We start from the raw sequence: 13,482 nt of genomic DNA on the forward strand, positions 1-13,482 counted from the left end.
AGCCCAGCAACACTCATTGAAAATAAGAATCAATTGTCTTTAAGGGCAATATAAGCCTATTTTTTGAATAATAAATACATAATGAACCTTGCTACAATCTTCAATTAACTATTGCCCATAGTCAACTGTTAGAAAAGGAAAAATGAAAAAAAGAACAAATTCAGTGGGTTTCTATCTTTGTCTGGAAGTAAAACTTATTAATGCATATAAAGGTAAAAAAAGGAGATGAGTCTTTTAAAAAAGTTAAGTCAGGATGTCAAAGTAAATCTAATAGAAAAGAGAAGCACATGAAGTCGTTGTCATATCATCGTACAGTGATAAACATATTCCACAAATGCCTCTCTGATAACTCCCAGCGTTGTGTGTACTGCTGTCTTCTTAGGTTTGCATGATTTGCTTTGCATCATCACTTGTCATGCAATCGTCTCCAACCCTGTCATTTAATGGTCGGGATAACTCTAGGACTGCCTCCCAAAGTGGATCAGAGCAAGATAAGAGAGCATGATCTCACTTTCCGTGTCAATGCTTTCAAGTGATCGCTGAAGCATAAAGAGCAAATGTTGACCACAGATTGAAACTATGAACTGAAAGGGGCTACAGTAAAGCTTCCGTGGCACAAAATATGGAAATTCAACAGAAACTGCCACTGCCAACATTTTAATAAGCCGTTTTTAAAAATGTTAGTACATGAAAGTTTTTGTGGTTTTACGTGATTAGGAAAAAGATATTTGAAGACATCCTCAGTAATGAAAAAAGAGTGTGCTTTTTTTTTACTGATGTTCTAAAGACAAAATGACAAAAACAATAATAATAACATTACTTTTCCATTTCCCAAATTCAATTATCTAATACCAGTTGGAAATTGAACTTATTTATAATTTATGATTTCAGTAGTCTTGACAACTAAAAGACTTCTATCTAAGAAAAATACATAAGATTATTCAGACTGTCACTTTTAAAAAGAACACTAATTAAGAAATCCAGTTCTTAAATATGTGCAAACTAAACACCACCTTTATACACAAGAACTAAATGTTTTAAACTGCAAGTATCCTCTACTATGTTGCCTGATAACAAGACAACATGCTGACCTGAGGTTCATGATGTCATAAAACCATTCGGACTATCACCTCCAGGAATGAAAGTGATATTAGAGGAGGTGAAATACATTCATGAGCTCAGCTCTAACTGAGCATTAATGACCAGTTATCTTCTATACTAAAAAAAAACTGGTGACTGATGTTTTACTTTTAGCTGTCAGTGCAAAAAAAGGAAAAAAAAAAAAAAAGAAGGAATCTGTGAAACAATAAACCTGCTGTCAAAGAATTAGCACTGAAAGTTGAGCAACCCTCATTCACGCAGAGGCAAAGCCTTTGTAGAGGTTTGCCCTTCTGTAAAAAGGTCAAGAGCACTAAAGCGCCTAAGGCCCATTAGCATTCCTTCATCCAGTTGGCGCCACTCAGTTTCCTTCTTCCCACTGTCATTTATTTCCAATTTGAAGCAGTATTAAAGAGTATGTTCGGAAATAAAAAAAAGGACCAATAGATGGCAGCAGAGTGAAGAAAGTATGCCCACAACAATAAGTGATTCTGTTTCAACTCCAAACCGCTCACCTGAACTGTTTGTCGGTCGGGCATCTCACTATAAATTGATATCTGTCGCACCGCCTGTCTTCCTGCTGAAGTGCTGTTACTTGTAACGTTACCACTACTGTTACTACTACTGCTAACACTGTTGCTGCTGCCTGAGGTGGTAGAAGCAGTGGTAGTAGAGGTAGAAGCACTAGTGCTAACAGCTACGGCACTGGAGGAGCTGCTGGTTGTGGCGGGAGTGGAGGTGGAGGAGCTGCTGGTTGTGGAAACTGTCCCAGTGCTGCCAACGGTGGAGGCAGGGGCCCCAGGGTCACTCTCCATGGTGCCCTCTGCTCTTCTCACCTTTGACCCCCGGCTCCTCTGAATGGCTCTCCTGTGCCTGGAAGACAGAAAAAAGGGAAGTGCATGAGGGGGAAAAAAGCCAGCTCACACAATAATTCCCTTGAACAGAAACTTTGAAAAATTGTGAAAAATTGCAAGAAATACACAAACCTCTGATCTAAAAACTATCAGAACATGGCAGGTATATCCTCAGTGTAGAAGACATGAAACATTGGAAACAGATAAACACTGTAGAACATTGGACAAAAATGTATCTTCTTATTCAGGGAAGATATTTTCTCTTTTTAGCAAAAACTGATTAGAAAGCCAATATAGCTATCCAACAAGACAGGACAGTGCTTGTCTTCAAAATAAAAGTTTTTTTTTTAACTAAAGCCAGCAGATTCACTTGTGAATGGAAAATTTAAAGTCTTGCATCTTTAAATTTGGATGTTGTATTGAAACACAATAAAGAGCCAGACCTGAGCCAGAAATACTTAGATCTCTTCTACATGATGGCTTTATATGAATTATTGCTGCAGGTAATTAGCTAAAATGCTTGTGTAATATTGTTAAATACAGCAATGATGAAGTCAGTTGCAATTAACCCACTTTTTCCCCACTACTCCTGTCTTTATCATCTCAAAAGTCAAAGCCATATGCTCCATCAGTTCTAGCACCTCAGCCACCAACTTCTATACCAGGTGTGAGCGTCGCAATCTATTCTGCTGATCATCAAATTACTGGCATGCAGAATAAATGAGCTACTTGAAGGATCCATTGTATTGCATTTTAAAGTTTTTAAAAAAAAAAAAAACCATTATTCATTTTGAACAAAAAATAACTAAGAAAATTACACTATGCGTTGTTTGAATCAAGTTAGGGAACATTTTAAAATCAATACTTGGTCTTGCTGTCAGTTACTGTGACAATGCAAAGTTTCACAAGCCCTTCCTGTTAAAACCCTTGCTGGGAAACATGATCATTTATATATTATTTTTTTCTGGAATCATATCCATCTGTAGGTCAAATTTGACCTGCAGATAAAAGAAAACACTGCTGGCTCAATGTTTAATTTTTTCAGCTATGCTACTTTTCTCACTTTTGTTAAATGGATCAGGTTCAGCAGAATAAGCTGTTTTACATGTTTTACTAGTTTGTTGTGTGGGTTGTTTTTTGAGGTGTGCCTCTAAACCTTATTCCTGTCATACAGGTACTTGTTCATCGTTTAGATATGTTCACTTTCAAGACATTCTGGTTGATGACTTAGTTTGCTTAAAAACCCGTCCAAGTTAGATCCTCAGTAAATGTCCACAGCAATTAAAAATTGCTCCTAGGGATGAGATAACTTTTCAAATAAGGGGTCATGTTTAAAATCTGATCATGGAAAAATACATTCGTAATTTCAAATTTTTGAGAGACTTTGTACAACAAAGCTACAGGAACGCAATGTAGGAAGGTAATAAAGTATGAATGTTCATATAAATGAGCATATATTTAAAAACCCTAAATAAACATTTATTTACCTTCTGGTTTGAGTCTAATAGATCAATAATGGTGGTATACAGAAACTTTAGCACATTAAAACAGTAGAATTTACATTTTTTGTGCATTTTCTTTCACCACATTAGAAAGGATAATTACTGCTTCTTTTATAAAAGCCTTTTAAGGCTTGGTTCTGTTTTATTTATTAATGCTGGAGAAAATGTGTTGTGAGCTCTCTACAGATGATCTGAACTGAGCCTCAGCATGACATGTGAAGATGGAAGCAGAGAAAGCAGCTTTCTTTGGCGTGATATCTAGCTTTATCAAATCTATACATAAGGCTCTGAAAAACAAGTGAGTTTTTGTAAAGCATAATTTTTTTTTACATCTAATAAAAGTTCGAATAGACAAAAAAAGCTTTCAGTAAACATTTTTTCTTTAAGTGTAAGAATGTTTAGAAATCAATCCTTGATTTAGCATAATATGAATGTCAGAATGAAAATGTCAATAAGAGCACATCAGCTCTAGATCTCCAGCATTCTGCAACACTGCTTATACACATAAACAAACAGCACACCAGGCAAGGTAGCTTCAGCTCCTGTTTTGAACCTCTTTAGGTGCTTTTTGCATTTCTAGGCATAAGAAGAAAAATGTTGTCTGTCAACCTTGATTGTTTAAGTCAAAAACTTAAGGGATAGATTGGCTGACTTAAAGGTCAGGGATGATCACGTTAACTTATACTTCAAGGAGCTAAGAGAAAGTGAGGAGGGAAGGCTGAGTGTGCAGGCTGAGGCTTTAAATGGGCTGGAGTGAAAAGAGGGTGTGATGGAAGTAATTAAATAAAGGAGGAATGCCGTCATGCTGCAAATCCTGAGCCATTTCCTCTCACTCCTTACTATTCTTTCAGGAGGAGCAGCAACCAAAGCAAAGCTCTATATTCCACTTATGCTGCTAAAGGAAAACACTGATTCCCCTCAACACTAAATAGAACCAAATGGCTCCATAACTAAATAATAAAAGTATTTGAACTCTATTAGCTAAATTGCATCCTAGCATCTACATTGTGGTCATATAAAGGCCAAAGTCTATTCAGACAATCAGTGGTTGATGGTAAACAAAGCACCACTGCTGCAGAAAAAAAACTGCCAGGCTGTATTTTAGCATCATTAGCGTGCATCCCAGACTCTGCCGCCATATGACTGGAGAGGACAGAGAATCCCCTCTGGTAATGACGGCTTATACCGCCGTCTCTCTGAGAAGAGTCACCCATCCATCAGTGGACGTCTGGATCCAATGGAAGAACACCCCCCACTCTGATCAAATTCTGCTTTCACATATGAAATGTGGGTTTAAAACGGATTTGCATGGGAAAAAAAACAAACATGCCATTTAAAAAAGGGGGGAAACTAACATGCTTGATAGAAAAGTCTCAGGACTACAAGTCAAAACAATAATATTACATTATGAGCACTTTTATGTGGACATATTGATCTACTCATGGGACTGTCAGTTTTGTGTCTGGAGGATCCAGCAGAATAACGAAAGACTGTCAGACAGACTGGCTGCCTCTAAAAGCTCACATCACAATAAGGAAGTGCTGAGCCTCCATCAGGCAGGCTCCCTCCTCCACCTCCATATAGGACAACTCGGATGACCCACATTAAAAAATAAATAAATAAATAAATTAAAAGAAAAAAAAAAACACAACGAGAAAGCACTTCTCTGCACTAATTGATGTGGAGTCTCCCTTTAAAAGCCAGGATGCCCACAGAAAAAATATGCCTATGAGGATGGATGCATATGTGCAGAGGTGCCGAGACAAAAGCCCCCCAGCCCTCAAGCTCCCTACCTCCTCCGACACCCCCAACGCGATGCAGGGGTATGATGCCCCATCCCCCGGGAGCGCGCTGTCCTCCTGCAGGATGCTGCTCCTCTTTGTCTGTCTGACTGCGTGACAGGCTGGTCGGCTGACTGAGGGAACGAATGAGCGCGTGTGAGGGTTGTTTCTGTGCTACATCCAAGAACCTCGAGCCCCTCTCATCAACCCCCAACACGCAGCCAGCTCGTCATTCCAGCATCCGACCCCCTGATTATGTGGTTGCCTAGCGATGGCCAATGGGATGCTTGTGGAATCCTCGTGCAGAGTAGCATGCGGATTGGACAACGGGCGCCTCTCTAATGAGGATGATGGTAATGTCTTGCCATCATCCTCTCTCCTCCCCCTCAAATGTTGCCTGAATACTGAATTAATTTTAATGCATTGAATGCACTGACTGATTAAAACAGACCAGCATTATTTCAATTTATTTTTATGAAGCTGCAATTTTAAATAAATCAATTGCCATTAGCCTACATTTCAATATATCTCTCTCTACTAGTAGAAATCAGAAAAATCTTTTACCTTTCAATTTTGGCTGACGCTGGAAAAAAAATATGAATAACCTACATTGGCTAATATAAATATCTGAATCAGAACTGTAACAGTAAAGGGGATAGATTACCTAAAACAAACAAATTAAATACAGAGGAACAGATTTGCCAAAAGAAAAAAGAAAAACTGATTCTTTCAAGGTAAAAAAAAAAAAAGGTAGACCAAATGTTTATCACAAGTTAGCCGCTTCCCAGTGAATTATCACCATTTATTCCAAAACACAATACGAGTATGAATCAGAACTTCTGATGTGAGTCAGATCACAGCAGAGAACTAGCATCTATTCATAGGAGGTACAGAAATAAAATGCAAAACAGCAGTCCCTGAAAGCCACATATTAAAAAGGTAAAATGAGATAGCTTTCAAGCTGAATTTAAACTCATCTTAAATGACATTAAAATTAATTCCGGTGGGAGAGAGAAGAGAAAACACGGGGATAATGGCATACTTATGGTCTGCCCCTGAACATTAGCACGCCATCCCAACCGCCGCCCTGTATGAAATGTAGCTATTTGAGTCATTTGCCAGTGCAATGTAGAATTGATTGGGGCCAACCATGCGCAAACCTCATTGATTATCATCTCCTCATTAGCATATAGATTAGCTAATGGTGCAGCCAGAAACACAAGCCTTGAGTCTCACACTTGGCTAACAGAGCTATGCACCAGAAGGGGGTCAAACGAATAGCAAAGACCACAGATGGTCTCAATTGAACGTGAGGTTTTTAGATGGACCTGGGGATCAGAAAGCTATAAGAAAAAACAGCACAAGGAGGTGCTTTAATAAGATAAGATAAATCTTTATTGTCATTGTCACAAGAACAACGAAATTTAAACAGAGGTTATCTTTTCTTTAAAACTTTAAAGGGATCTTGTGCTAAAGAAGCAATTTTCTTAAACAGTTATAAATTAAGTGACTACAGGCCTTATTTTTTAATCCCTTATAAAACACACAAAAAAGTTTGAACTAACAAAAAAAAGTTTAATGAGGTAAATTTAAAGGGGTGTATTATGCAAAGAAAAAAATGACTTATTTGAGCTTTATATCATGGTATAATTCAATTCCCTCATCAAATGGAAGTGGAGTGTTGCTTTGACTCATTCATGTACAGTACAGACCAAAAGTTTGGACACAACTGTGTGTCCAAACTTTTGGTCTGTACTGTATATTTAAGAAATCCTTGAAATCTCCATGGCAGCCATTCAGGACTGCCTTAAGGCCTGTTCAAACAATGATCCGCCTATGTATCCAAAGCTCCACCTATGAGCTTCATTCCCCAGTCGAACATCCCTCCCCCACTCAGCTCCTCCAGACTAGCAGCAGCAGAAATTATCATTAGCAAACACCAGGTGGAACTGCACATCTGCTAGAATTATTATGCAAACTCCGTCACTCCTAAGAACAGTTGTACACAACATCAATGAACTGCATTATTGTGCATTATTATGGAGAAGCATTATTGTGATGACACGCAGAAGGGAGTGACAGAAAAGTTAGGAGGTTCTTAAAGAGACAACAGCCAATTTTAAGGAGTCAGATTAGAGTTATTTCTGATAAAAAACAGAATTTTTTATAGCTAACGGCAACAGTTACAAATTGTGCTATAAAATGGCATTATGTGCCTAGAAAATACTGCTATTTTGTTAAATTAGGGTAAGTGTTGAAAACTTATTTTACAGCAAATAATTTCTAGGGAATTTTTAATAAATTCTATAGCTGGATTCACCCACGTGTGTCCTCAATTATGTCTTGGCAGTGAGTTCCTAACTATATTCACCCGGAATGTGTGTAGGACCTACCAATCCGACTCATTAATTTTTATGATCAGAGTTCAAACTGATTTACATGGTGTAAGAAAATAGTCCTGTCATTAGGAACATCATCACTCTAAATTAGAAGGATTAATGGAAATATTTGAATATAACGCCAGTCTAATAAATGCATAATCACTCAAGGGTTGTTTTGTTATTTCAGTTTTAATTAAGATTCTTTACTTGGCATGCATTGCAATCTTTAAGTTGTCATGAAAGTTATAATTATATAATAATATATTATAATAATTAAAGGCTTGGAATTCCTCATAATTATAATTTTCATAAAAACATAAAGATTACAATGTCAGAAAATATTATTTTATTGTATAATTAAATAATAATGTCTATACTTTTCTGTTAGATTTACTAAACACCCTTTTTTTTTAAAATGGAGGTAAAGGTAAAAAAATAAGAAAAACACAAGCATGTGTCAGCGTCCTCACATCTTCATTTCATGAAAATACTGATCAAATCAAAAAAAGTCCTTTAAAGAATGCCGAAAAACATATATATACATAAAAATAGGCCCATTGGTTATGCAGGTCCTGAGGCTGAATAGATGGCATTCCTTATTTCAACAGTAACCAGAGCAGTGCCTATGTGAGTGTCTTGTGTAAGGCACAAAAATACCCAAGATCTCGAGGCAAAGTTGCTTGGTTACCCATAATTGAGCCATCCAACTGAATTTGACCTTAACTTCACAGCTGAATAAACCAGCACAAAATGAGTCTGACATCTTTCCAGGTTAAGTGTGTCGAGTGTCTTCAAAATTCCAGCAGCCCCATGCTGTGAAGGTAACAAAACACTTGCACTTCACCCTTCAAAGACGCCCATGGGCTCTTTCAATTTGGACTCATTAAAAAGAGAACTAAAGATTCAATACATGCTAAAAATTGTTTGGATTGTTAAAATATGGGAGAAGCAGACTAAAAGGTGGAGACATAGCCTGAAAAGGATACGCACAGGGGAAAGACAGATTTTCATTCTAAACTTGAAGTGTCACAGTGAAATAGTTCAGTCAAAGCTTGCCAATTACCAGCATGCTTAGATCAAGACGTATTTCTAATCCGTGTTCCAGGCATCATCTAGGGAAACTTTAACTCACAAAGGAAAAGAAATGGGTCAGGCGTGAGCCAAGATGAATACTACAATAAAAACAATGGTAAATTATTGTGTGTTTCAAAGTACAATTCAAGCAAAATAGGGCTCCACAATATTAGACTTGTAATTTCAGTACTATTTTACAATATTGCAATTACAATGCGAGTTGGAGTAAATTGACATCTCCCTAAGTCCCATCTCTCATCTTTCATTATGATTCTTTGTGACCTTAAGCATACTGAGTCCTTTCATCTGTGTGATGGACAGCTAATGAAGTTAGACTCCATGTATTATTGCCAGGCAAAATGGGAATTTCTCAATCTTTGATTGCAATACCCATCTACTGAATTTCAAACTAATCTTTCAAATATATATACATCACATACACCAGGCATTAGAATGATCATATATGAACAATACACTGTATAAAGTAGTCGTAAATATATAAACAAAAACCTTTCTGAATAACATTTAAGTTGACTGATGTTTAAGTTTACAAAATAAAAAAGACTTTTGCAAAAAATTACTCTTTTCAAAATTAACAGTGTAAAACAACATGCTTTTTATGTTCAAATGCCAAATCCAATCAGTAGTCTCTAAGCATTTTTCACAACATAGGTATGTAGTACATAGTTTTTATGTTCCATGTTGTGCTCATTCTTGGGACCTTAATAAAACAGCATGGTGTGTTTGGCTGTCTTTTTGAATGAGTAGTAGATTTGCTCAAAAAAGTGGAAGAAGTTTTGCATTTCTCCTGCAATAACTAATTCTTTAAACAGCAAGAGACCCCCATAAAGCCCAAGAGCGGCCCCTCAAGGTCACAGACACAGAGGAAAATCCACAGTGGGGAAAGTGCTGAACCAAGACCTAAGTGCAAGCATTGTGTTGGTATTTCTTCTACAAGTGGACTTGGCTTACCTTTTCAAGGATAACCGCAGTAGCAGCAGATCACGGTTTAGGTCTGCAAAGCAAAGCAAAGAAAATTACACTAACAAACACTGCTTTTAGTTCACATGTTTACATTTCAACTCATTTATAAAATTCAGACTAAAGTTTCAACACTTGAAATCCAAAGTTAAATCCAAAAACATTCATGAGGATTCTAGTTGCTTTGTAGAACAAAATAAAGTAATTACCTTCACAAGAAAGCACAACTGGCATCTTGGAAACATCTGTTGACTATTATGCCAACCAAAGCATTCCAACTGTTCTGCTTTTGTGTACAAAAATAGAAGTAGCAATATTTGGGCTACTGAAACACACTGGGAAGTCAGACTGTTCATTTAATATACATCTAATGAATGGCTATATAAGTGACATAAAGGGGATAAAGGTGAGGGAAAAGATATTTCTAAATTAAACTTGGGGAACGTGTCTGTTTTTTCTTCTCTTGTGAGATTAACAAATCATCTTGTTCATAACAGAAAAAATAAGTACACTAATAACAGCTTATTTACTTATCTGTTATGAGAACAGAAGTGAAGAATAATTATCTTTGACCAGGATCACAGGTTTAATTGCAGAATTCCAAGCTATTCTTTAAGAACAGCTTGCAATGCTTTGGACAATATTCCAACTTGTAAGCCTGACAGAAAAGTCAGGCTTACAAGCGTGACACATGGCTATTTTCTGTAGCCATGTGTCTGGCTTTATTCTTATGCCTCATTTCCACTGAGTGGTATGGCATGGGGATACAAATTGCAGAAGGAGAAAAGCAACTCCGAGCTGGGATTTTTGTACACAGCTGTGTTGGTTCCTTATGCATATGTCAACTGAAGAACTGCCAATATAAAACTAGCCCACAAACAACGGCTAAACGCAGATAAACTGATTTGCAGAGGGTCTTAGGCTATCTCAACACGACTGTTGTAACTGACAGCACAGATAAAATGGGATCTACTCTCTGCTATTGGTATAGCAATAAACTATAACTGAAACAAATAATTTATATTCTTCCTCATAAAAATGTAAGATAATTCTGACCTGCTAAGTGTACAACTGATTTTTGTACATGTGTAATAATTGTAATAAACTGATTAGTAGCAGACTGCCTGTCATCATTGGTGAGCTCCATCTGTCAAATAAAGCAGCTTCTCGTCTGAACCTAAGGCCGCGGAGATGAGGGACGTTTCTGAAGGAGGCAGCTTATGGCTAACATTAGCCAGCATCTTTTAAGTAATGAAACATACCACAGAAACAACTGAAATACAGAAAGAAAAAACAAACTGCAGTTCGCCTTTATACATAAACGTTTCGGTTACTCGCTTGTTGTTATTCACAGCTCATTTTCCCCTGAACTCCAACACAAATTCCACAACAAAACTAGCTAATGTTAGCTAGAGATGAAGTATCGTTTGTTTACAACAGTGGTACAATTTGTGTGAATGAGGAAACGTGCAGTAGACTCAGCCGTGTAACCGATATCTGCGTTAGCCTCGGTGCTAGAATCCATTGCATGCCTCTGTTTTGGGCCCCCTGGACAGGCATTAGCTTGCACAGCCGTTTAACCTCACGCGTTCCGACACTAACAGGCACAAGTGACAGAGCCTTGCCATCCGCGGCATTCTCTACCACAGGGTTAAACGTTTGTCACCTTACCGTTTTCAAGAAAACTGAAGCCTCCCGCCTCGTTTTAGCTTTCGGTTCCTTGTTGTCCCTCCAAATATTATTCTACCTGAAATTTTGGACGGTAGCTCGGTGCGCCCAATAGGCTTCGATCAGACCAGCAGAGGTACAGCAGCAGAAGCAAGAAACTCTTGTATTTGCATTCCATTCTGGCGACGTCAGAATAATGTGACCAATAGGATTAGAGTATGGGTTAATCCCACCCCTTTTTATTGCAATCACGCCCCTTCCTCTCCTTTGTCAAATGGACGCCACTTTACTGTTTCCATGGCAACATAAAAGGTCTGTCCTTCCGCTGCACTCTGCCTGAAAAATGCAAGATAATAAAACGTTTCCCAAGAGGCACAGGGGGAAATGTAACTGTTACCTCTTTGGTAACAATTTTTTCATCTTTTTGTCTTTTCTCCCGTGCTTTTCTCCAAGTAAGCCCCAAGTGATTCTTTTGGTGTGCAATACTAGCTTTACATCTTTACAGAGTTACATCTTTTTCTGCACCTGACATCACGGTCATTGATCAGCAAAATTCAAAAGCACTTATATGTTATTAACCTGGATGTGTAGTCACTGTTGTTTTTAAATCTAGTAATTTAATCAATGCAAAATTATTACTAAAGCTTTGTTAAGTCTCCCATAAAGATTCCTTTTGCCACATTTTATTTATTAAACATGCACACATTATTAAGATTTCGCTTTTAGAATCCAATCAAAAATAATGTCATTAGTAACACTTGAAATAATGTCAATTGGTTGTATTTGAATTTTAGATAGTGTTTGATTATATGTAGTTACATAATCAAATGAATTTTTGACCTAATTTGCTGTTGCTAATATACAAGTAAACAAAAAAGAACTTTTTGAACTTTTTGTTCCGCTAGAAAAAAGGAAGCAGTAAAATTAAATTTAGGTAGATTAAATATAAGTTTAAAATATGACTCCTGGAAACAAAATAACAAAAATCCTCTGAGCAGGATTCACCCTTTCCTAAATAAAATTATTTTATTCCTCCTCTCCTGGGGGTCTTTTGTGGGCTCTAGTGTCCCTTATATGAAAGTAGGCTGACAGGAAAGGGGGAAGACATGCAGCAAATATCGTCAGGTCCAGGAATCGAACCCACTGACCGCTGCATTGAGGACCCACGGCCTCCAAACGTGGGTCTCGCTATCCCTTACGCCACCACAGCACGCCCCAAATAACATTATTTATCTGCCTCAGCCAATGTGGCCCCTAAGCATAAGCAAAAGAAATTGTTGAGTTCAATTAGAACTGCTCATGTTATGTCAATATACACCGCTCCCTATACCTCTTTTTATTGAAAGAGAAAACATTTCTTGAATTTCCACACTTTTTAAGCATGTAATTTTGCTTCAGAACAGCTGCAGCTTCATGTACTTTGGGTTTTAGCATTGTTTATACACATAAAGTACAAAACAAAGTCTTCAATATGTATATATGGAAATGATCCAGCTTGGCTGTGAATGTGACAACAATAAATTTCTAATGTTTCAGGGAGGCGCTATTGTGTTGCCTGCAATATGAGAAGGGACAGTATTCATTTCCTTGCAAATACTGAATAATTTATTAGAATATGACTTATCTGGTTGGCCCCTGAGTTAATTTATCTGCTCTTTCATAGCTCCCTTGGTACCCCACTTGCAGCATCACTATGAACACAGTATCACTCCAGTAACACAGTTAATCCCAAAGGCAATTCTTAGAGCCACAGACACAGGATTGTAATATTGATGTTATAGCAGAAAGACCTAAAATTGAACCTGTATCTAAGAAATAAAGTCAAAGATTTATAGTTAGTTTACAATATCAAGTATGAAACACACTTTTTTTTTTTTTTACAAATTTGTTGTTGGTGATGGTGTATTCTGAAATACATGTACTAAATCAAGTCTCTTCAGCTGGAAGCTAACATAACATTTTTTTCAACCTCAGAAAGCTTTTGCCTCAAAAGGCAAAGGGTTAACATTAAAGGTATTTCTGTAAAGTATGTTAGAGAGTCCTTACATGGAAGAGGAGTCTCTTTGGGAAACATTTCCAATTATCTCAAGTTGGTAGATTAGTTTCAAGAATTTTGCAGTGTGACCTTAATTAACACCAGACG

The 13,482-nt window shown here is 37.3% G+C and overlaps 1 protein-coding gene across 1 annotated transcript in view; it reads right to left on the bottom strand.

Annotated features, from left to right (window-relative positions):
- Positions 1-11,517, bottom strand: part of LOC116710652 (polyhomeotic-like protein 2) — a 36,109-nt gene extending 24,592 nt beyond the window's left edge. Inside the window, 3 exon segments of the mRNA XM_075074315.1 lie at positions 1,614-1,971; positions 9,663-9,705; positions 11,343-11,517. Coding sequence (XP_074930416.1) covers positions 1,614-1,971; positions 9,663-9,705; positions 11,343-11,517 — 576 coding nt within the window.
- Positions 11,518-13,482: the final 1,965 nt, after the last annotated feature.

The sequence above is a fragment of the Xiphophorus hellerii genome, chromosome 20 (assembly GCF_003331165.1).
Source record: "Xiphophorus hellerii strain 12219 chromosome 20, Xiphophorus_hellerii-4.1, whole genome shotgun sequence".
In the NCBI taxonomy this organism is placed as follows: domain Eukaryota; kingdom Metazoa; phylum Chordata; class Actinopteri; order Cyprinodontiformes; family Poeciliidae; genus Xiphophorus; species Xiphophorus hellerii.